Source organism: Capricornis sumatraensis, chromosome 5 (assembly GCF_032405125.1).
Source record: "Capricornis sumatraensis isolate serow.1 chromosome 5, serow.2, whole genome shotgun sequence".
In the NCBI taxonomy this organism is placed as follows: domain Eukaryota; kingdom Metazoa; phylum Chordata; class Mammalia; order Artiodactyla; family Bovidae; genus Capricornis; species Capricornis sumatraensis.
This window is the reverse complement of record NC_091073.1, coordinates 110,822,616-110,846,699: the sequence shown is the minus strand read 5'-3', so window position 1 is coordinate 110,846,699 and position 24,084 is coordinate 110,822,616. Positions and strand designations below refer to the sequence as shown.

At 48.6% G+C, this 24,084-nt stretch overlaps 2 protein-coding genes across 3 annotated transcripts; both read right to left on the bottom strand.

Moving 5' to 3' along the window:
• Nucleotides 1-1,973: 1,973 nt before the first annotated feature.
• On the bottom strand, nt 1,974-19,919 carry CASP2 (caspase 2). Of its 2 annotated transcripts, XM_068972709.1 has the most exons (11): nt 19,839-19,919; nt 16,426-16,576; nt 15,963-16,130; nt 15,720-15,801; nt 15,014-15,108; nt 14,554-14,730; nt 8,502-8,630; nt 8,260-8,350; nt 4,572-4,721; nt 4,319-4,428; nt 1,974-4,172 (listed from the first exon to the last, which is right to left on the bottom strand). In XM_068972709.1, the coding sequence occupies exons 1-11, from the start codon at nt 19,910-19,912 to the stop codon at nt 4,041-4,043; spliced, it is 1,359 nt and encodes a 452-aa protein (XP_068828810.1). In that variant the 5' UTR covers nt 19,913-19,919; the 3' UTR covers nt 1,974-4,040. The 2 variants fall into 2 exon arrangements, with proteins under 2 accessions (XP_068828810.1, XP_068828812.1); XM_068972711.1 differs by lacking the exons at nt 1,974-4,172; nt 4,319-4,428; nt 4,572-4,721; ... (2 more) ...; nt 14,554-14,730; nt 15,720-15,801 and having other exon boundaries at nt 15,039-15,058; nt 16,049-16,130.
• Nucleotides 19,920-22,841: 2,922 nt separating this feature from the next.
• Nucleotides 22,842-23,682, bottom strand: TMEM139 (transmembrane protein 139). The gene is made up of 2 exons (XM_068973422.1): nt 23,450-23,682; nt 22,842-23,241 (listed from the first exon to the last, which is right to left on the bottom strand). The coding sequence occupies exons 1-2, from the start codon at nt 23,680-23,682 to the stop codon at nt 22,842-22,844; spliced, it is 633 nt and encodes a 210-aa protein (XP_068829523.1).
• Nucleotides 23,683-24,084: the final 402 nt, after the last annotated feature.

Genomic DNA, 24,084 nt, shown 5'->3' with positions numbered 1-24,084 from the left:
ACACCCCTCTTTGTAGGCAGTCATTTCTCGCTGGTTGTCATTTCTCCTCTATGCTTACTGAACCTTGCCTCCCAGATCTTTCAAAAAGGCCTGGTCCCTTCCCTCCCCGGCATACGACGCCTTCCTAACAATGGACAGGGCTCTTTCTCCCTCTTCTGGATTTTTGAACACGGTACACTTTTTCCCCTGTTCTCTGCCCAACAAGGGCTAAGATGGAATAGTCTTTCTTTTGGTCTCAGGCTCCTTCTCACAACTCAATGGGGAAAATCTATAGCCACAAAAAGTAAGGAGGGAGGAAAAAAAACCTTTTGCTAGGAAAAAAAGTCACAGAAGCAAAATTGTTGAACTCAAGCTGACAGATTGTTACCCATTCTGGCCTCTGTTTCCTTAGAAAGGCAGTTAACTTGAGGGTTATGGAGAGAAAAGAATGGACGTTAAAAGTCAGCGTCTGCCCCAAAGTGAGCGCCGAATGTTAACTTGTGTCGTTAAACTGAAGTTCACGCTCAGAGATGGTAATAGCATCTGTAATGCGTTAACCCCAAGTGATCCACCACGCATCCTCCCGCTTCATCCTCACAGGGTAGCATCCTTCCTTAAGGCAGCAATGATTTACCGGTGTTTAAATGAGGCCGAGGTTAGGTACCTTAGCCAACGTCTGATACCTTAAAAGGACAAGCCAGTATTCAAAATCTATTTAATTCTGGAGTTTGTGTCCTTAAAGCTACACCTTTTTCTTCTGTATAAATTAAAAGTTTCTGAGCCTCATTTTCTTCTTCTGAAGAACCGGGGCGATGACACCCTCCTGGCTTGTGGGAGAATGGTGTAAAGCTGCAAGCATAGGGCCTGTGAGACGCAGTGTGTTCGGGCAGCTGGAGCGGTTATTAACATCTTTGCCTCAGACCACTTTCTCCTTCTATCGGAATATCCCACTTGCTCCATGTGTTCCTGTTATTCTCTTCCTTATCATGGGAGATGGGGTGGGGGGAGGGCAGCAAAGAACCGCCCCCAGTTCTGGAAGGGGGATAATTTTAGAAGAGAATCCCCTGGCAGAGGACACGGAGCTGTGAAATTCAACCTGACACCCTTATCCAAGGGCGGGGCGGGGAGGACAGGGAGTCCAGCTCAGCAGATGCTGCTCTGTAAGCCCGGAACACACCCACCTCCCCCAGGCTGGCCTCCCACTCACTGCTCCAGGGCCTTCCCTCCAGAGGCACCCGGGGCCAGCCTGCTCCTAAGGCCTTTGCCCTCAGTGTTCTTCAGCCAGTTCCTCTCTCCACCCGGTGACGCTTCAGCTCAACTTCGTCCCTCTTTGCTCTTCCTCTAGGTTCATAGACAAGCTTCCCCGGCCCCCCCCCCCCCACCCCGCCCCAGGGTCCTCATCAGCTATCCCACCACAAAGCTCCTACAGAACTTCCTATTTCTAACCCTCTGTAGCCTGCCTGCCTCTCCAGGTGCAGACATACCGCACCCGAGAATTCCCCAGATTACACAGTCCACTGCCCGAGAATTCTCTTACCAGTTACACCCAGCCAGGAAAACCTTAAACCCAAACTGGACTATGCGAGATGGGGAATTCTACGATCCTTGGCATCTCCTCCCATTTCAACTCAATCTGTTTCTCTAGCTTCCATCTCGTCATCTAAATAATCCAGGACTGATGCTACTTGACTCTTCCACCTCTTGTGACCATGAGGAATCCCAGTGCTGGTAGCTGTGTTTGGGGCCGCTGCCTGTGGCCACGACAATGGAGGTGGGCCCGTCCGAAATGCGGACCTGGTGGCATTAGAAAGATCTTGCAGCCAAACAAGATGTGTCCCGCTCTGGGTGCGGCCTGTGAGGTGGTGGGGAAAAAGCAGCTCTAAGAAGCCAAGGAAATAAGTGGGCTTCCCAACACGGATTTATCTACAGACATCAGGCACACATCGGTAATAAATATGAACATTTATTTGGCACCAGATGGCAATACAAAATCCTGGCAGTGGGAACTGGAAAGGTTCTATCACCTAAGTACTTCCAGATGACACTGAGCCAAGGGCAGGACTTGGCAACAAGTCTCCGAGCCCCCAGCTCATGGAACGAGTGTTTACTGAGCACCTGAACTACCAGAGCCTGGGCGCTGTGCCCGGCACCACGGGAGATGCAGAGGAAGTCACCCTGCATGTGACTTCCGTCCTCGGGAGCTAATAACACCAGTGGATGAAACAAAACACTAAGCTGGGTATTTTCACCAAAAGGGAAATTTCATCAAAGAGTAGGGTTCTAGCTAGGGTTGCTTCCTTTCTTCAGCAAACATTTATTGAAGACCTATGACGTGCCAGGCACTGGGTGCCTATTAGTGAACGAGACCAGGTTTCCACTCTCATGGAGTTTAAAGGGGAGATGCGAATGAACATGTGAAGCACGCACGCATATGATGAGTGATTATACAGTGTGGTAGGTGCAGTGAGGGGATTAAACAGAAGACGGAAATAAAGTTAAAAACAACACTCGATTTTTAGTAGAATGGCTTGGGAAGGCTTCCACAAAAGGGTGGCCTTTGAGCTCTGACTTGAAGGATAAAGAAGCCACCAGGGCCAAGAGTGGCAAGGGGTAGGGCTCAGCGGACCCAGGAAGAGTGTCTGACACTCTAGGCCAGGAAAGACCTCAGAATGTTTGAGAAACCCAGGACATCACTGAGCTGCCGCTTACAGGGAAATCAGCACTTACGAGGCCCTGAAGGCCAAGGGAAGGAGCCTGGATTTGATTAGAGGTGTGACAGGAAACCAAAGGGTTCCAAGCAGGGGAGCAAGAGGATCAGATTTATACTTAAAAACCAAAATCAAAATCTGTCATACAGAGATTAGATTGTTGTATGGCAAAAGAAGGCCTTTAAGAATAGAAGGCTTCATGTAAGTGCACATAAAGGTGGTTTCTAGGGTAAATAAATAACATATATAGAGCACTGACCTCCCTGAAATGGACAGTCACAATGGGAAGGGGAAATAACACATAATAATCCAGAGGGGATTTAATACAGAAGAAGAAAGCCGCAACAAAGTACTATATTACGTCCTCAAGCAGCCAAACGATCCAATTAAGCTGTATTTTAGACGATTTCATGGCTGCAGTAAACAGAATGAGACAAAGGTAAAGAGGGGAGAAACAGGAAGCAGAGAGATAACAGCCAGGAAGCTTTTCTAGGAGGGGCACTTCACGGGAAGAAAAACGAGGATAAGGTGGCAGACTGCCAAGCATGAGCAAGCATAGCACCCTTATCTCCTCTGCTGACACTCCCTGCAAGGCTCACTTCAGGTACAAAGCTCAGGGCACCCACAACCCATGAAAAGATCTTGGAAGCTTCCATGGGCAAAGATCAACAAGTTAACAGACACAAGGCATCCAAATTCTGACCTCCACTGAAAGGCTGAATTCCCTGAGCCCCAAGGAGCCAAGAGCTGAGCTGAGAAGGCGGTCCTTCCCAGGGGAGACCTCCTGGAACCGAAGGGGACAAACGCAGAGGTCCGGGCCCACCCACAGTAGCAGAGGCTGCTTGGCCTTTTGAAACCAAATGAAAACTGTCTGCGTTGAACTGAAACTCCCACTTTGGGACAAATGGGGCTAGGACATGAAAGGAGAGATGGGAGGTGTGACCTCTGGGACATCTCAGCTCCTGGAACAAAAGCGATTACCAGGGTGCTTCCTCCAAGAGCGCTGGGGCAAGAGCTGAACATAAACATCGAGGAAACCCACACGCCTTCTCCCCGTCAGGATACTGCGTGCACAGTGTCACTCGCCAGGTCCCTCAACGGAGGCCACACGCTCCTGGCAACGAGTCCAGCCAGAGCCAGCTCTACAGGAGAGCTGCGCATGGGAGAAGCTGGCGGTCCGAGGTCACCGGTGAGATGGTGGGTGTGAAAAAGGAGCCTAGGGGAGTCCCAGTCCCTGAGGGGAGGCACAGAAGCCGCGCATCCTGGCGAGAGAGGCTCGACCTCGCCTCCTGAGGCCCGGCGGCCTCCATGCGGCCAGGTGACGAGGTGGGACGCGGGGGGCCAGGGCTGGCATCACGTGGGGGGGTGGCCTGGGAAGAGGTAGAGGTGGCGGCACAGGGTGCTGCAGTACTCGGACATCTCCTTGCAGCGGTGGAACTCCGTGCCAGGGGCGTAGCCTTCCCGCTCCTTGATGAGTGCGTTCACCTGCCAAGGCAGAGACCCAGCAGCCGGGGTATGAGAATTGGGTGCTTTCAGAATCCCAGCACAAGCAGAAGGGTGGCGGAAGGCTGAAATCCAGTGCAAGGGAGCAGGAGGGAGGAACACTGCGCGGCCGGGCGGGGCCCACGTACCTTCACCAGCATGTCAGCCACGTGCATGTCACAGGCCCTCTCGGAGAATACCTGGGTGAGGGCCTCCACGTACCAGGAGCCCCGCTTGGTGTTGCGCATGGCAGCGGTCCCTGCAACCAGAGCAGCAGCGGGCGCCGGCTGAAGGCCACGGGCACCCTCCCCAGCGGACTGACCTCCCCCACACCCGCCCTGGTCAGAGCCCTGCGTGACAGAGGCTGCCACCTTTGGGATCACTCCTCGGGACACACAATACCTCTGAGGCAGGCGTAGCCACAAATCATGTCTGAGCGGGTGGGCAGCCGTGTCTTCAGCAGCTCCTCTCCACTGGCATCACTCTCCTCGCACTCGGGGGATCGGTCATGGTTCTTCCCATCTTGCTGGTCGACCCCACGATCTGTTTCATCTGTACAAAAGCAGAGAAGAGTGGACAAAGACATTATTTCCTCCCACCTCTCTTGGGCCTGTCACAGGCAAGCCCAAGTTCCCTGCAACTGGGACGGGGAAAAGCCATTTCCAGCTATTGCCTCCAACCTGTGGCTGATGAATTAATTAAAAAAAAAAAAAAAGGAAAACAAACACCATCACTCCTTCTCCTCTGCCAGTGTGCGCTGATCACGCAGAGGGTGCCCACACACGTGCACGTATATATGGTCTGAGCTTTGTCCACTCTGTAAGACAGGGAAAGTGCTCAATGAAATACTCCTTGTAAACAGAACGAAAAGCAGTCTGCGTCCACGATTCACTCGTCCAATTATCAGTATACCTGGAAGTCAAAGTGCTGCTTGTTGCAATACACGACAAGATACTGATAGTTTTATTACATAAAAAAGAGAAACAAGTTAATAAACCGAAAATATAATTACTACAAGTATGCTGTATGAAAACCACAACCACAATTTCTATGTATTTGAAAAACACATTATAAAACTAAGCATGATCAGCTGTTTCCACGGTATTTTTGATATTTTTAAACCACTTATTATTTATTAATTTCATAAGCCAAATTGTAGCTGGCACACAAAATTTAAGAGACACTTAAAATTGGGATAAACAACTGTTTTCTCTTAAACAATGTAAAAAGAACACTATTATTCAATTATTAGCAGTAGATGCTCAACATCCCCTGAGCACACGCCCAGCCTTCTGACCGGGACTTATCTAGCCCCAGACGTGTTCTTTCTCTGACGTTGTTGTTTGGGAGTGGTAGGAAAGAGACAGAAGGACACACAGCTTGTCAAGCCAAAGGTAACAGAGTATGTAAGCTCTTTTTCTTTACATCTCCTGCTCCAAGTAACACCCAAGAGAGCCTTAAAGGGGAGCGAAGCTTGAAGGTCTGTGCAGAAAATGACCAAGATTCACTGATCCAACAAAAATTTACTGTGCAACTGCCACACGCCAAGCACTGTTTTTGTTTTCAGCCCGAGGGATACAGTGAAGAGAAAGTCCCCATCCTCATGGAGCTTACACTCCAGTTTAGGAGCCAGTCAACCAGGGCAGAGTCCTTTTTAGAGGCATCAGTTATGTTAACTAAGTACAGCAGAAGACAGGTGAGCTCAGACTTTTAAAGGAACAGCTGGCTTACTGGTCATCCCTTGGAGGATTTGATTTTAAAGGAAAAGATTCAGCTTAGCCCAGGAGGGCGCTATCTTTCCCTACCCAGGTCTGGTATTTGTATATAATCTCTGACCCAGGAGAAAATGATGATGAACATGTTTACTTCACTTTGCCAGTGATGCCTCTTACAGGAAACAGGCCAAGCTGCATGCGTCCTTCAAGAGAAAGGAGACGCCTTTCCTGCCTTTGTGTCTCAGATCTATTGATCAACGAATGGCTCTTTTCTCACAATATCCCTGTATCTGTTTTCTATATTATTGCTCCACTTCTTAGGCAAACTGATTTCCATCCTAGACAGCATATTAAAAAGCAGAGATATTACTTTGCCAACAAAGGTCCATCTACTCAAGGCTATGGTTTTTCCAGTGGTCATGCATGGATGTGAGAGACTATAAAGAAAGCTGAGCGCCGAAGAACTGATGCTTTTGAACTGTGGTGTTGGAGAAGATTCTTGAGAGTCCCTTGGACTACAAGAAGATCCAACCAGTCCATCCTAAAGGAGATCAGTCCTGGATGTTCATTGGAAGGACTGATGTTGAAGCTGAAACTCCAATACTTTGGCCACCTGATGCGAAGAGCTGACTCATTTGAAAAGACCCTGATGCTGGGAGAGATTGAGGGCAGGAGGAGAAGGGGACAACAGAGGAGGAGATGGTTCGATGGCAACACCGACTTGATGGACTTGAGTTTGAGCAAGCTCCAGGAGTTGGTGATGGACAGGGAGGCCTGGTGTGCTGCAGTCCATGGGGTCGCAAAGAGTCAGACACGACTGAGTGACTGAACTGAACTGAATTTCCATCTACTCAGCCAATATTTATGACGTGCTACTATGTGTCACGCAGTGCCCTGGGCCTGGGGATATAGCACGGATATAAAAAGAGGAAGTTCCTGCTCACACATACTCTTTTTCTCAGCACTGCTCCCTGTAATCATCCTGAAAAAAAAAAAACTATCCAATTGTTTCTTACTTGTGCTCCCAATAGTTCTGTACTATTATCTGTGAAAGCCCAAAATCTCAGCTGTGGCTACAGGTTTATGATCACTAGGATCTGTCTCATGTGGTCAGCCACATCTCACTACACGTGACTGATGCAGATGGAGAACCAGGCATACTTCTGGCTCAGCCCGCTTTGGGGCAGGGGAAGGGGTCTCCTTCTCATCTTGGTGTGCCTGTCACTCTGCGCTCCTCCTCTCCCTGAAAGGCTCGGCCTGCTATTCCACTGCTGGGCTCGGCTATGCGTGCCTGCTAAGTCACTTCCGTTGTGTCGGATTCTTTGTGATCCTGTGGTCTGTACCCACCAGGCTCCTCTGTCCATGGGATTCTCCAGGCAAGAATACTGCTATACCCATGCAAAAAATACATTATTTGAATCTTTGGACAAAGGGACCTTTAAATCAAACTGTACGTCTGTTAAGGGCACAGGACATGTTATAACAGTTAGAGCTGGTATTCTGTGGGTTTATATGAGCCAGGCACTAAGCTAATACGAACCACTTTCATGGAACCACTTCACTGACCCATCACAACAACGTGACCTCAGGACGTGCGACTACCTACACTTCACACTGAGGAAACTAAGGTGGAGGGACACGGAGTAACTCCTCTATAACTTCACATGACTAGTCAGTAGCAGAGGCAGAATCTGACTCCACGGTCAGAGCTTTCAATCATTACTCTTTCCCGCTGTGATGAGAAGCACACCCGCACGTCTTCTGAGCGTAATCAGGGAGTCCTGGCTTTTTAAGGGATGAAGAGAGTGCATGCAAGAGGGATGGGAGGAGCTCGCGGAAGAGCAAGAGCCAAAGGCTGACGTGGGGCCTCCACACTGCCCTCCCGCACGACACAGGAGGGGCCCGGAGAGGAGAGGAGGCGAGGATGGGGTGTGAGGGAGAAGAGGAGGCGAAAGCAGAAAGGGAGAGAGGCGGATAAAGAAAAAGAGGAAGAGGATCAAGTGAGAGGGTGAGGAAGCAGAGCAGCTGGCAGACCCTGAACCAGAAAGAGCGATGAGAAAAGCGCACCGGGGTTAATAGGCACAGGAAAAAAGGAAGCGTCCTCAAAGAAGGCGAAGGCACTGGCCGAGAGCGTCCTGGGGGCGGACGCGGCAGCGCGCAGAGAGCTGACCACCTGAGAGCCAGGGGCGGCCCGAGTCCCAGCACACCCCATGCGTCGGGAGACACTTACAGAGCAAGAGAGGCGGTGGCAGCAGTGAACAGAAGGAGGTGCCCAGGGGGTCCGCTAGCACCTGAGAGGAGCAAACAGGAAAGTGAGAGCGGGTGGGAGGCTGCCCGGGGGCCACACCCAGGTGCCAGTCCGCCAGGGCACTCACCTCCACGGCAGGCCTGGATGAAGAACATTTTCGGTTTGTTCTGTAGGCTTGGGCAGTTGGCATTGTCAAAGAGCCGAAAAACCTCTTGTAGCTGCCAGAGAGAAATAACGGAGAAGAGGGGGTTGGTGGTCAGTGGGACCCCCGAGTCCTGTACACACAAACAGCAGCCATCCCTGGAGAGACGGGCAGCGGGAGGTGGCATGGCCCAGGTTCACCAGCCGTGGCCACAGACCGGCACGCACCTGGAGCAGTTTGCCGTCCACGCCGTAGACGCCGCCCTCCACGCCGTGGGAGAGGAGCGCCACTATGCAGGAGTCAGTGACTCGGTGAGCCGGGAGCTGGGCAAAACTCTGCAGTTTCTCTTGCATTTCCTAGGAGAAAGATGCCTTTCAGGGTTGCTCCCCAGAGTCAGCACCTATACAAGCTTCCTTTTGGTGTCTGAAGCCCTAGGCTATTAGAAAATCAAACGTGTTTTCTACCAAGTCAGAAGCTAAGCAAGCAAGAGAAAACTACATGACTTTAGCTCAGTCGGTAAAGAATCTGCCTGCAGTGCAGGAGACCCAGGTTCAATCCCTGGGTCGAGAAGATCCGCTGGAGAAGGAGATGGCAACCCACTCCAGTATCCACGCCTGGAAAACCTCATGGACACAGGAGCCTCGTGGGCTGCAGTCCATGGGGTCGCAAAGACTGAGCAACTAACACTCACTTAGTCGAAACACTGAATATAATGACTCACGGGCTCATTACAAGCGCATGTGAAGAACTCCTGGAGTGAAGCCGAGTTATTAATGAAGCTAATCATGCAGATGCTAGTTAACTTGACCCACTCTCCAGGCATCAACCAGCTCTTTCTTCAGCGCGTGTGCCCTTGTACGTTAATGGCACAAAGGGGACCGCCAGGTAAACTGTGAATGAGTAAGTAACACGCTTACAAGAAAGTAACAGCCGTTAAGAACTCTGTGACCACGGGCTCACAGGATCATGACGACAGAGGACAGCAGTACGTCTATGCTGTTTTCTGTCTCAGAAATGAAGTTCCCAGAGACAACGATGACGTCTGTACAAAAATACTTTTGCTCACAGAAGAACACACTCTACGGAGGACTCTGGACAGGGTCATGACTACCCACATGAGCTGGTGGATCAGAGAGACCTAGGTTTAACCCCTGGGTTCATAAATTAGAACAGGTTCTAATATCCACTTCGTAAGAAGACAATTAAGAGTAAATTTTCTCTGAGTTTGTAAAGATTAAATGAAACACTGCATCCGTTGTTGCTGTTGTTTAGTGGCTAAGTCATGTCCGACTCTTTTGTGATCCCAAGGACTGTAACCCGCCACACTCCTCGGTCCATGGGATTTCTCAGGCAAGAACACTAAAATGGGTTGCCATTTCCTTCTCCAGGGAATCTTCCCAACCTAGGGATCGAACCCAAGTCTCCTGCATTGGCAGGTGAGTTCTTTACCACTGAGCCACCAAGGAAGCCCCGAGATATTGCATAGAAAGGGCTTATCACTATGCCTGGCACATACTGCAAAGACCTGCCTTCATACTGTGCCTTCTAATGAAGGGTAGCAATATTGTTTTTCCAAAGAAACACTGTAGTCCAGCTTAAGAATCTTTTTGATCTTGCACTAGACTGCCATATATGAGTAACACTCTACCTTAAGCATTTGCTGTATACAATGGAAAGTTATAATACATCTAATAGCATAATTATACCAATGTGATACAAATTGTTAATTACGTCTCCCTCTACAACTCAAAATGTCTAGATTGTCTCTGAGATGAGCAGGGAGAAAATGAGTTTATTTTGCTATGAATTTGACCGAAATATAATGAAGAATGCACTATAAAGCAGAGCAGTTTCAGTACACGCGTATCTATCAGCACCATACCCAGCTCCTACTTGTATTAACAGACTGCAGTGGCTCTCCAAGTGTGACCTCTCAAAGAGCAACATCAGCCTCACCCGGGAATCTGCAGGAAATGCAGTCTTTGCTCCTGGCAAGCTGAGCCTCCACAAGCCCTCCATGTGAGTCTGATGTGCTAACATGTGAGAACTCATCTGCTGTTTGGAACATATCTGTTTGCAGATAACTGAGATTTCATAAAAAACTTGAAAGTCTGCAGTTTCACTGGAAATGGAGAAACTGGTTGTGTTGAAAGGGCATGTATACTTTCTGAGCAAACAGAACCCAGCCATAATTCTGGAGATCTTAAGGTAATAAAAGATATCCAAAATTAATTCAATAATATATAATCTCCAGAGAATACATATAAGTTATCACTGCTCCTCTGGAGTTGACTATAACAGAATTTAACATGTCAACAGTGGAAGCTAATTTTGCTCCAAGGGAATAAAAGTATAGGTTTGGCACTGAGGAGAATTTTGAACTTAACTGAGGTTATTACATCAGTAAACAGAAGACAACAAAGTCCAAAGTAAGAATAGAAAGGCTCTGTAACTGAATTTAATAAGACTAAACCACTGAATAAATGGGGGTTAGTCATTTGGGGGAATTTTTCTGAAAGCAGCATAGCTTAAAATAGGATCTTGAGATCTATTTTTGATAAAATTACAGTGCTTCTATAAATAGCAGGGCTCTTCACACTCGTACGTGTTTTTGGCTGGGGGTGGTGGGGGGGACACAGAAGGGAATAACCTGTGAACTCCCTGCAACTACACACAAAATCCTGTGGGCAGCTGCATTTTCCAGAGATGACCCATAGCGCTTGTCACTATACTCTCAAAGCCAGCTATAAACCAATACCTGGTGAAAAGAAATCTGCCACTTTAAAGGGTATCTCATTGCCTAACATACAATAAACTGTAATGCCAGAACTAGTAACCTCAAGAGGTGGAAGCAATGAGAACAGACTCTGATGAAGAACAGAAGCATTGAACACCTCCATGGGCAGGGAAGATAACCAGCGTGCTCGCCGGCACCATCAGCGTAAGACAATTCTTCACGATTACACCATTTCAGACTTTTAAATGACATTATCTCTAAAGCAAAAAAAGAATAGGGGGAGAAAAAGAGGATCTAAATTTTCTTGGTTCTGTCTCTGGCCTGCTGAGGACATTCGATCAGGAAGAAAGTATTCCTGTACAAATGCCCACTGCACCAAATGGTCACACCCACTGCTGTCATCTGGTTTCAACCGTGCCTGCGAGCTTGCCTGGCCACTGTCAGAAGCTGACCCTGCATTGTCCCCTGTTCTGCACCTCCAGAGCTGCTGAGAACCAGATACGTGGGGAGGGTGATACCCTCAAGGTTCAATCCTAGCCCTCTGGCTCCTTCTTGAAGATCACAGGCTCTCATTACTTAAGTCTTTTTCCTATACAAGTAGTTCCCAAATTCACGTCTTTGGTCCTGACTTCCTCGGGGGCTCTCAATTCCTTACATTTTTCTTCTTCCATGTTATTGAGTCACGTATTATTCTTCCATATTATTCAGTCACGAAGCACTGACGGTACAATCATGCCATTATACTATTTTCCACATGTGTCCTTTTCCTTTTAGTCTGCTATCCTGTTCAGAACCCCTGCCATCTCATCACAGCATGTGGGGTCTGTTCCCCAGCCAGGGATAGAACCTGCACCCCGTGCATTGGAAGCATGAAGTCTTAACCGCTGGACCTCCAGGAAAGCCCTCTACCTCATTCTTTACAATGGTATCATATTAATCTTCCTGAATCATCACTGTGAATGCATCACCTTTCTATTCAAAAACTACTAATGATGTTGGAGTGCTAACACAAGAAAGTCCAATTCCTTTGGGAAGACATTCAAGGCCCTGGGCATTCTGGTCCCCTGATCTCCAATCTTGTTTTTGGCACTCCTGGGCCCCAGACACTTGGTTCACCACAAAGTCCTGAACATCACACACAGCTCTAACCTGTATGCTGCGGCCCCTGTGTAGGACCCCTTCACCCCTCCTCTCTCCTCAGCAGCTTCCACCCTCCAAAGACAGCTGAAGTCTCACACCCTCCTGACCACATCTACCCAGGTGATGGCTTCTTCCTCTTCACTATTGCAGAACACACTGTCTCTAATCCTTTGTTGTCTGAGGAACATTAGGGGACGTGCTGCTGCATTTTTTTTTTAAACTGAAATCAAGACTTTCATCTAACTGAGGTCCCCTGAATTCAAGGTTCACATTTAAAAAAATCTCTGAGAGCTCACATAGTTCCCCATTATAAGGGTCTCAAAATTTAGAGTGAAAGTCGCTCAGTCATGTCCAGCTCTTTGGACCCCATGGGCTATATATAGTCCATAGAATTCTCCAGGCCAGGATACTGGAGTGGGTAGCCTTTCCCTTCTCCAGGGGATCTTTCTAACCCAGGGATCAAACCCAGGTCACCCGCATTGCAGGCGGATTCTTTACCAGCTGAGCCACAAGGGAAGCCTGAGAATACTGGAGTGTGTAGCCTGTCCCTTCTCCAGGGGATCTTCCTGACCCAGGAATTGAACCAAGGTCCTACACTGAAGGCAGATTCTTCACCCACTGAGCTATCAGGGAAGCTCTGGCAGTTCACATAGTTCCCCATTATAAGGGGCTCAAAATTGAACTCTGCTGCAATTCAAGTCATGGAACAATGTAATCAGAGAATCAGAATCCAACAGGTCCTTGAATCTGCATCAGGGAATGAGATCTGTAAAGTGGGCTCATAGGCCCATCACAACTACTGAATGTCACCAAGAAGCAGGAGCCCAGAGCTGACTTGGTGATTAGGGATGTATCTTTTAACTATCAGGCACATAAAATCCTTTATCAACTGCATAAAATTTGGAAAACAAAGACAGAGTATATCCCTAGTAAAAGGAATGATTAGACCAAAACCACTAAAGAAACGTAAACAGCATTCATTTTGTTAAATGACCTTTTAATAGGACTCCCTCTGAAAGAATTACTGTTGTCCCCCCTTACTCCAAGCCCAGGAAACTCTCAGGAGTACCTGATGATCCAAGAACCTGTTCTAGCCATGGCTTTGAAGCAAGGGTGAGTTTACTCCTTTGCAGGAGCTGCTATCACTGAGAAGCTGGCAACAGCAGGACAACATTCAGGTATCAACCACTGAAACTGGCCTTACCTGAAGTTTAGCAGATATATAATCTATTTCATAGAAATAAGACAACTGAGAAACAGAAATGAAATCCACAGACAATGCTGAAGACAGACAGGGACCACCCTACCTCAACAGATCAAATAGAATCTCCTAGAAACCTTTCTACCATGGACATTCCCAAAGGCAAGTTTAGGAGAATACTGTTTTCCTGGAATCAAATGGAAGAATTAGTATCGATCTACCAATGCACTATTTTCAGTTTCAAAACAGAATTCCCTAAAGGTAAAAACGCCAGTGGTACAGCCAGTAATTGAGGCTAACGGAGACTAACTGATCACAAAAATGCCGATGACCTGCAGGAATCTAGTTCACAAGTTATCTACCCGAAGATCTGTCTTGTGGTCACACAACTTGTAACAGGTCATGTTAATTCACGAAACAGCAACAAAACAGTATTTTACAAGTACAATTCTAGCAAACTTTTATCGGCCAACGTCATCATGAGAATAACAGCTGGAACCCTAAGCAGCAGTATCAATCAAGAAGTCACTGTCCTGTGTAGTCCTGACTTGTATGTACCTTTCCTTGGTTGGCTGGGTGCATATCAGTGGCTCCTCACCTCCTGAGTGCTTGGGAAACAAGTTGCTTAGCTGGGAGAACCCGATCCTGGACCATTCTTACTCAGGGAGCACAGCCACCCTGGGAGGTCAACACTGCAGCAGCCGGCTGGCCCCAGATCCTTCTCTCTCTCCTTTTAAAACTTTATGTATTTGTTTTGGCTGTGCTGGGTCTTCCTGGGAGGGCTTTTCCCTAATTTAGGAGAGCAGGGGGCTACTCTCCTGTTGTGAATCACAGGCTCCAGGGCGCTCAGGCTCAGTGGTTGTGGCTCCTGGGCTCCAGAGCACAGGCTCTGAAGTTGTGGCACGTGGGCTTAGTTGCTCTGAGACATGTGGGATCTTCCCAGATGAGGGATCAGACTCATGTCTCCTGCATTGGAAGGCGCACTCTTTACCACTGGGCTACCAGGGAAGTCCCTCTTTTCTTTTTTTTAAAAACTAGGCTGCAAGGTGGGAGACAGAATACAGTAAGTAAAAAGTAGGGAGAGAGAGTAACTCTATTAAAGCCCAGCCCGCCTGGCTTAGGAGCATGGACATGTCTGGCCCCCACGTGTCACCAGTTCTCTGATGCACATGTCAACATGCCCTGTGCCTCAGGTACCTACCTGTGCGGTCTGGTCAAGAAGAACATGAACTTTGTAGCCCAAGAGCTTGAAGAGGGTGACGAGAGTGCTGTGGTCCACATCCCCTCCCGAGCGGAATTCCAGGTCTTTCTCTCCAGTGAAGTGCACGTTGCTCAGCACCAGTGCCAGGCCGCGGGGCCGAGACTGCAACCGGTAGGCCTGGCGAGGGGCATCCGATGAGACCGTCAGCTTCGTGAGGACAGAAACTATACCTCCCCCTCCAAAATGAGACATTTCAAGAAAACTAAGACGTCACATTCTTCTTCATAGCCCCACCAGGTCAAAATATAGAAATGCCCACAAAAGACAGTCAATGGGCAACGCTTTTAAGACTAACAAGGCGAGAAGGAAATGACGTACACACAAGCTAGCTACGTTCAGATGCCCAGGAAGGGGATCTCATTTCCCAGTGCCTTTCCTCTTGCCATTTTCCAAGACTCACCAGCTGGTGGTGTGTTTGATAAAACTCAGGCGTGCAGGGCTTCACCTGAAGGCAGGGAGGACCATCTCCATGGTCTAGGGAGTGCTCCACTGCATCTGCGGCACACAAACCAGAAAAACTAGCTTATAGTCTACCCGGCAATCTTAGTATTTTCATATAACTTCAGGTGCCCTTTGGTCTCGCTCACTCCCCTGGTTTGTAAGCACTATGGAGACAGAGACCCTGTTTGCTTTTGCTCATCATGGGATCCTCTGCACTGGACCTGCCTATAGTAGCAGGTGCTCAACCCACTCAATGACTGAATGCGGTATCTGATAAAAGTCTTATTCTAATCAGTAGGCTAATAAGTCAGCAGGCTAGAGGCCCACAGCGTAGTTTTTCCTCACTGTCAAGTAACTCAGCTGTATACAAACACACTAATCACGTGCAGGAATCTCCTACCTGCACCAGTTGCTCCAAGGGCCAATCACCATTAAAAAAGTCATCTGTTATGGAAGGGAAACAGGTCCAACCTACACCCCACCTAAACTGTCCTGCTGGTCCCTAACAAATGCACCGAGGAAACCGTGCCAATTATCAACAAAAATAGGTATCACACTAGGCAAAGTCAGATACCAGTCAAGGAAACGGAAGTCAATCCGCAACGGGGGACTGGCTGGGGCGGAGAGGAGGAGGGGTTGTGCTATTTTACATCATCAATTCTTACCTGGAGATAGGCGGAGCCGCTTGTGGGGGGCACAGGACTCACACACCGGGAAAGGGAGACTCAGGTCATAGTCACAGCTCAACTGTAAGAAAGCAGGACCCACCAAGCCAGGCTCAGGGGAGCTGGTTCAGATCAAGCAATACAGAACCCTAGTTCCCCTACCCCAACCCATCCCCACTGTCTCAAAGATGCCTTTCCCACCAAACTAGCCTTTCTCAACACACACAGTCTAGGGCTCCATACCGGCGGGACTACAGGCTGAAGACCGGACAGGGTTCTGAGCAGCAGCTCCTCCAGGTGACTCTGCTTGGTCTCCCTCAGGGCCACACAGAAGGCATCAAAGGCCTGGGGGCCTCTCTTGGGCAGCAAGTTGAGGAGTTCCACATTCTGGCCGAAACTGCCCGTCTTGGCCTACAAGAATAAAACATGACATCACCTTTACTCATCCAGCTGTAATCCTATTTCTCCAGGCGAGCTTCCCACTAACATCATCATCCGTCTCAAGAACTCCTTTTCACAGAAAGAAATGGATGTATGAACTCCTTCTCGCTACTCGTGGATTCTGTCTTTTCTGTCAAATGCTTGAGGGCAGAAATGCATTTTCACTGCCTTAGTGAAGCATGACATCTTTCCCCCACTGTACTGTGCTCTGTTCTTGCTCTGACCACCAATGTATTTCCTTGGGTTTCCTCTTTTGCCTCGATACCTGAATGTGCTCTCTCATTTCCAAGGTGATAATGTCCCTCTCTAGGAGGTGTTCCAACAGTTCGCTCAGCAGCAGCTCTTTGGCCAACACCACTCGGTTCTTTTTGAGAGCTTCCTGATGGTCAGGATGCATGCCACACCCTCTCAACATCCTGCAGATAAAAGGTGGACAGAAAAGCCGTCAATACAAGATCTGGCATAGAGGAGTGGGGTGCAAGAGGTGTCGGCAGGAAAAATATAAGGAACAGGGCTTCCGATAACTAAGACATACTTTACTCAATCTGCTTAAAATCATAGAAGTATTGTTATTAGGCAGTGACACATTGATTATAAGCAAATGATATAAATCCTTTACAGAGGATGTTCAGCTGAGATAATCTTCTGTGTTCTAACTAGAATAACAAATGTCTATCATGACAAAAATCATACACACACAAGTACACATATTCACAATAAGGAATACTCCTCTGTCTGTCAGACCAATTTTAATTCAGGAGTGCTGCAGAAAACATTTCACATTACTTATCTAAGTTGCTGACAGTGACTGAATTTAAAATAATCCTCTGTGAGAAATAAAATAATTTAATACAATGGCAAAAACTCAACGGACAACTTTAACAGCAAATAAATCACACGTGTGTGTGATTTATTTGCTGCTAAAGACACACATACCCCTCTCAAGCCTGTATTGCGCTGTGTGCTGTGCTTATTTGCTTCAGTCCTGTCCAACTCTTTGTAACCCCAAGGACTGTAAGCCCACCAAGCTCCTCTGTCCATGGGAGTCTCCAGGCAAGAATACTGCAGTGGGTTGCCATGCCCTCCTCCAGGGGATCTCCCTGACCCAGGGATTGAACCCGCGTCTCTTACATCTTCTGCACTGGCAGGCAGGTTCTTTACCACTAGCGCCACCTGGGAAGCCCACTTATACCACCTAAAACTATGGTTTTTTAAAACTGTTAGTTCCTGTGACAAAATGACACCAGAAATGACCAGAATCCTATACGAATCAAATTAAGTAGAAAGTCTGACAGTGACAGCAGATAAATGTCAATGACAGAAACAATCAGCGTAACTTGAAATCACTTATAGGGTTAATCCCTATAAAAGCCAAAATTATTTTGGTAATTTAGTTTATGAGGGATGCCTTCATTTCAAGGACTCCTTCATTTTGCTATGCATTTGGAAAGAGATCAGCTTCTGTTGATGAACTAAAAGAATCCTATTTCCAATATATACCATCTATATGCTTAGTATATTTAAGTTCCACACTTGCCAGCCTGCTCAGTTTCCAAATACATAACAGTGAGGATCTGATGGCAGTAAGAAAGTAACAGCTTCAGTTTGCAACATAAAAACCTATTTTAAAATGCATCCTGATTTCAAAGATGTTAAAATGAGTTTGTGTGGGGGTTGAGGGTGAGTGAAAGTGAAGTCTCTCAGTCGTGTCCAACTCTTTGGGACCCATGGACAGTAGCCTACCAGGCTCCTCCATCCATCCATGGGATTTTCCAGGCAAGAGTACGGGAGTGAGGGGGCATACATCTCAGAATCAGTGAATACCACACATTTGTAGAATGTCCATGGTTTAATTCTAGAATGGAGGAGGGAAAAGCAGCTTTGGAAGAGCTTCTGAGGCACAAGAAATCCAAAGCAGAGGAACCAGCCAGTAGAACACTCCCAGAGTTGTGTTGTTTAGTCATTGTGTCCAACTCTTTCGTGACCCCATCGACTGTAGCTGCTGGGCTCCTCTGTCCATGGGATTTCCCAGGCAAGAATACTGGAGTGGGCTGCCATTTCCTTCTCTAGGGCCCAGGGTTACAGGTAGCCAACTTTCATTGATTTTGGGGTTTGGGACAGTGATGTTTGAAACTCCGCTTTAACTTCTTGTTTCTGTTCTATCGTAATACTCTTATTACTCCATATATTCATTAAAAACCTGCTACAACAATACAATATGTAGAGAAATCAGAAACGTCATTAAGAATCACCTTGGCACCTGCCAATGCAGGAAATACGGTTCGATTCCTGGTCCAGGAAGATCCCACGGGCAGCAGAGCAACTAAGCCCTTATGCCACAACTACTTCGCATGTGCTTTAGAGCCCAGGAGCCACAACTACTGAAGTCAGCGCACCCTAGAGCCTGTGCTCCTCAACAAGACAGGAACACAACTAGTCCGCCAACTAGAGAAAGCCCCAATGCAGCAACGAAGACTCAGCATGGCCATAAATATATAAATAAATATTTTTTTCTTTTTTTAAAGAATCACCTTGGAACACACACCAAAGCAGACATGCATGAACTCTGATAAAAATAAGTGTTAATAGGTCAGTCTCAAGATAACATCGCAGCTGGATACTGGGTATTTCCTCAGGATATACACCAATGGTGGGGCAGTTTACTCAACTTTTTTCTCTTAATTTACTAGTATTTTCTCCTTGAAACTTTATCCTCCCTTGGTTTCCATGCCACCATTCTCTCCAGTTTCCCTCTCTCCCTACTAGGTCCCTGTTTTCCTTCACAGGACCTTGATCTGCCCTTAAACGTTGATAATCCCTCTCAAAGTCTCTCCCCATTCCATCTCATTCACACAATTCACTAATCGACACTCAGTTTTTAACTCCAAGTTCTGGACTTAAATTTTCAATCAGTAACTCATTAGGGTTTGATGTGAAGCACCATCCATTCTCCACACACCTGCTCCTTCCAGTATTCCATATCTTGGGCAGTTTCAAACATGGACTTTTCAGAAGTAACCACAATCACTTAGAACTTTAAGACACATCTGGAAAGGGAGGAGGGAGTGGAGAAAACGGACGCAAAGGTGAGTCTTAAAAGCCCTGATTCTGTGTCCTTCTGCAGGTCTGGTTCGAAAGCCCTCAGTTAATCTTCTGGGTCTGCCATGAAAGGATTTACCTAGAGGCACACTCACCTCCTTGTCTCAAAGTACTCAAATCCCAATACCTCTGTGGAATGCTTTGAAAATCTGGTCACTACACCCAATGCAATACAGATCATGATCTACTCGACCTAAAACAAATGCACACCAGGCAGAGGTCTGCAGGTCTCACAGGTGTTTAAGAGAGCAGTTTAGTTCCTGAAAAGGGAGGCACGAAACAGAAAAGATAAAGAATCATTTAAGAGAAGCGGAGATTTGGCGGGACTGAAAAGAGCTCCCCTGGTTCAGAGCCCCGTGCGTTGGCAGAAATGGAGGCTGGGGAGTCTGTGCACGAGACGGACAAGGCCCAGAAGAGATTCGCCCGCTTGCGCTCCCCTCGGTCATTGCTTCCCTGGCTGGAAGCGCGGATATAGCTGCTTCCAGGGGCTCCGAGGTGACGAGGCGCCAGGATCACACGCCAGAAATCTGCGTTCCTCCCTTCGGACCCACTAAGGACCCCCGGACTCTCCCCACTCACCTGCGCCCCCTATCAGCGGCCATCTGCTCCTTTGGCTGGAGGGCTGACTGGGAGCCCGCGCTCGGCGCCGCCATTTCCCGCTTTTCCCGGGCTGTGCGCGCACCCCCAACAGCCCAAACAAACCGCGAGCCTCCGGGTCCTCAGCATCCCTCCCCCGTCCGCCGGCGCGCAACGCGCCTGCGCACTGCCTCCTCTAGCTCCGCCCCTACCCCTCCACGCGAGGCCGGCCCTGCCGGAGCGGCCGCCGCAGCGCGCGCAGGCGCAGAGCCCGCACGGTGGGCGCGCTGACCAATAGGGCAAGCGAGCGCTCTAGGCGGAAGGGGAAGCGAGGGCCGCCCCGCCCTACATGGCCATCCGATTGGTCGATGGTTCCCGCGGAAATCACAGCTCCCTCCCCGGCACCGCCCGCCTGTCCTCGCCCGCCTATTGCGAGAACTCTGTGGAGATGGGTGTGGCCGGACTTTTCAATTTATTGAACTGTTGGGACCCGCGTAGGGAGGACAAGGAAAGCACTGAAAGTCCCTGGACAGCTTCCCTGCGCAAAGAGTGAGAAGAGTGGGTCAGCGATGGTCGAGCAGCTCCCTCGGGCTCAAACCTATGTTACAGGCTGAGACCGTGATTACGGAGAAGCTGGCGTTCTGTTTGGATCTGAGGAAGCCGGTCAGGGAGCCTGGGGTAAAACCCAGCGTCACAGCGCAGGGGTGAGGCTGAAGCAACCGCACACAGCGCTCAAGTGGCTCCAGTGCCTCACTTAATAGATGATTTATGAGGGAGCCTTAGATATTCGAATTCCTTGATGGCCCAAACGGTAAAAGCGTCTGCCTACAATGCGGGAGACCTGGGTTCGATCCCTCGGTCAGGAAGATCCCCTGGAGAAGGAAATGACAACACACTCCAGTACTTTTGCCTGGAAAATCCCATGGGCGGAGAAGCCTGGTAGGCTACAATCCATGGGGTCGCAAAGAGTCGGACACGATTGAGTGACTTAACTGTCACTTTCTTTCTTAGATATTCCACCACCTCTCTCCAAGAAGGTGAGGTCGATCATCATATCCACCCATCCTGAAAATCAGAAGTCTCTCCCCGCTGGGGCAGTTTAACTCGCTGCTTCCCCATCAGATGGGAACCCTGCATTGGGAACTGCTGTCCAGCTCCGCTGATGGCTCAGTTGGTAAAGAATCTGCCTGCAATGCAAGAGACCCGGGTTTGATTCCTGGGTCAGCAAGATCCACTGGAGAAGTGATAGGCTACCCACTCCAGTATTCTTGGCCTTCTCTTGTGGCTCAGCTGGTAAACAATCTGCTACAGTGTGGAAGACCTGGGTTCAGTCCCTGGGTTGGGAAGATCCCCTGGAGAAGGGAAAGGCTATCCACTCCAGTATTCTGGCCTGGAGAATTCCATGGATTGTGTGGTCCATGGGGTCGCAAAGACTCTCACAGGACAGAGTGACTTTCACTTTCACTCCAGCCCCCCAGCCCCACTGCGCAGGAACTGCTCCCTTTGTAGAACAGGGACCATCCCAGTTGCAATTCCCTCTGCTCCTCTAGGAGGCTGGCTTACTCCTGGTATACTCAGCCTGCCCTGTCTGCAGACACAATTGGTTCCCGGTTCTGTATACAGGAAGTCCTGTACCCCCTCACCAGCCATTGACCAAGAGGGAAACAGATGCTTGGGTGAACTGGCTTCTGTTGCCTTGTACTGAAAATACAAACTGAGGTAGATGAACCTAGAGCCTGTTACACAGAGTGAAGTAAATCAGAAAGAGAAAAATACTGTACGTTAATGGATGTTTGTGCATGCTAAGTAGTTTCAGTCGTGTCTGACTTTGCAGCTCTATGGACTGTAGCCTGCCAGGCTCCCGTCCGTGGGATTCTCCAGGCAAGGATACTGCAGTGGGTTGTCATGCCTTCCTCCAGGGGAATCTTCCCGACCCAGAGATTGAACCTGCATCTCTTGTGTCTCCCTTCGTTGGTAGGCAGGTTCTTTATCACTAGTGCCACCTGGGAAGCCCATACTAATGTATGTGTGTGTGTATATACATATATATACACATAGTCTAGAAAAATGGTACTGATGAACGTATTTGTAGGGCAGGAGCAGAGACAGATGTAGAGAATGAATTTGTGAGCAGCACAGCAGGGGAAGGGGAGGATGGGATTAACTGAGAAAGTAGCACTGAAATACATACATTATCTTGTGTAAAGTAAACAGCTAGTGGGAAGTTGCTATGTGGTGCTCTGTGACAACCTAGAGGGGTGGGATGGAGGCTCAAGACAGAAGGGATATATCTATGCTTAGGACTAATTCACGTTGTATGGCAGAAACCAACACAACATTGTTAAGCAATTATCCTCAAACTTTTTTTTTTTTTTAAATCGTATATATACTGACCTTCTCCCCCTACCTCTTTGGAGCAGTTTCTCAGAACTATTTGAAATGGACTATTTGTCCCAAATAAAACAACTCAAAAAAAAGAGAGTAAGAAAAAAGAAAAGACAGAGGCAATGAGATCTGAAGAGCAAAGTTCAAGACTTTGTGTCATTTACTAGCAGAGTGCTCCTATGCAAATTATCATTTTTTTTTTTTCTGACCATTAGGGCCCTCATTTCACAAATGAGGGCAATAACCCCTCATTTTTGTTATCTAAAATAGAGCCAAAGCACCTGGAACAGAAGCATCAGAATGTCACTCAGATATTGTTTCTTTTCTTCTTTCCCTAGATTCTCTGGATCACTTCCTCATCTCGTCCTCAGTCTAACTCTGGATATGGGGTAGGTTGCTGAATATTGCCTGAAGACTCAGATTTTGCCACCTGGATCTCTGGGTGGGCCACCTCAAAACTGGGCAGGGCTCACCACAGCCCGACTCCTCTCTGGGTCAAAGTTTGCATTTGTGATGTCCAGGTGGGGACACAGTTCCTGACACCTGGCAGGCACTGGGAAGCAATGGTCCGAAGAATGAGTGGGTCTGGTGCCGAAAGATGATATATCCTTGGAAAGTCCTTTAGGGGGGTGTCCAGTTGTTTCCATAGAAAACATCATCATCAGAGTGATCACAGCTGACTTCATAGGCAGGGGGTGGAGTCAGAGGTTCCAATCTGGGGGTTGTCCACAAGGTCTGCAAATCAGGAACAGTGGACGCAGCCCGTGACCACCGAAGCCGCAGGCTGACTGGAGGTCTTCTAGGACTTGCTGAGGTCACAGACCCCTCTGAGCCCACTCGCCTGTCCAGTTTGGCTCTCCTGGGCTCCTCTGGGTGGTTAGGCTGTCCTTCCTCAAGTCCTGGGGGGATTACAATGCTGCTGTAAGAGGGTGGTTGGTCCAGCTCTTGGGGGTGCGGCTGTGGCTGCGGCTCCATCACTGTGGCTTCGACATAGGTTGGCACCTCAAAGGCTTCGTTGTCCCTGAGTGGGGGTGGGGGGAGAAATAAGGCCATTAGTGGCTTCCTAAAAGGAGCATTTTTTCCCTTTCTGTCTTCTATCAGCAAAAGACCCCTCCACTCCCTGCTATCAGTGACCAGGGAAAGCAGAATCTGTATGCCTGGAGGCCAGAAGTACAAAGGAAGAATGGGTCCACGTGTACTCTTCCAGTCCTGCCCACCCCTCAACTCACCGTGCATTGCTGGAGGCCCCTGGGCTCTCGGTCTGCACTGATCGAGACCCCCGTTCCAAAAAACAGGCCAGGAGGCAGCCCAACAAAAAGAAGCCACCCAAACTGAGAAAGAAATAAGCCACAGGGGTGATGTCCGGCCGTATCCCCAGCAAAGCCAGCCCCAGGAGGAAGGAGGTGCAGCACAGGAAGAGAAGCGGCTTCTCCAGTTTCCCCCACGGCTGGCCTGGCACCATGGCCCCTCCCCAGGCTCCTGCAAAAAGACACACAGCTGTTGTGTCCAAACTAGCAGTTGGCATCACGGCTGGGTCAGATTTCAAAGTAAGCCTATCAGACACCTCTGTCTGGCTTTGTTCTTTCTATATCAAATCAAAATAAATGGCCCAAAGAAATGATCTGCAGGGTCCCCCCACCCCCAGCTCTGGAGTTTTCTCTAGGATCACCTAGGAGTATGATCCCGGGGTATCGATATATTTGGAACAGCCAGGAAACCAGCCCAGGAGCTCTGACTCCCAGCCCCTGTTTAAGTGTATTTGCTGTGCCATGACCTCTAGTTCCTTCCTTTTTCTTTCTTCCCTGTGACTTCTCTTCCAGCTCCACATTAGTATGCCTTCCAGGTCCCAGTAGTGGGCAGGCCC

Coding starts and splice junctions, on each gene's coding strand:
- CASP2 (XM_068972709.1), bottom strand. CDS start 19,912: ATGGCGGCGCCGAGCGCGGGCTCCCAGTCAGCCCTCCAGCCAAAGGAG. Junction 16,131..16,425: donor AAATGAGAGAGCACATTCAG/GTATCGAGGCAA, acceptor TTATTCTTGTAG/GCCAAGACGGGCAGTTTCGG. Junction 4,722..8,259: donor CATCCAGGCCTGCCGTGGAG/GTGAGTGCCCTG, acceptor GCTTTTGTACAG/ATGAAACAGATCGTGGGGTC.
- TMEM139 (XM_068973422.1), bottom strand. CDS start 23,682: ATGGTGCCAGGCCAGCCGTGGGGGAAACTGGAGAAGCCGCTTCTCTTC. Junction 23,242..23,449: donor GGGGCCTCCAGCAATGCACG/GTGAGTTGAGGG, acceptor ACCCCCACTCAG/GGACAACGAAGCCTTTGAGG.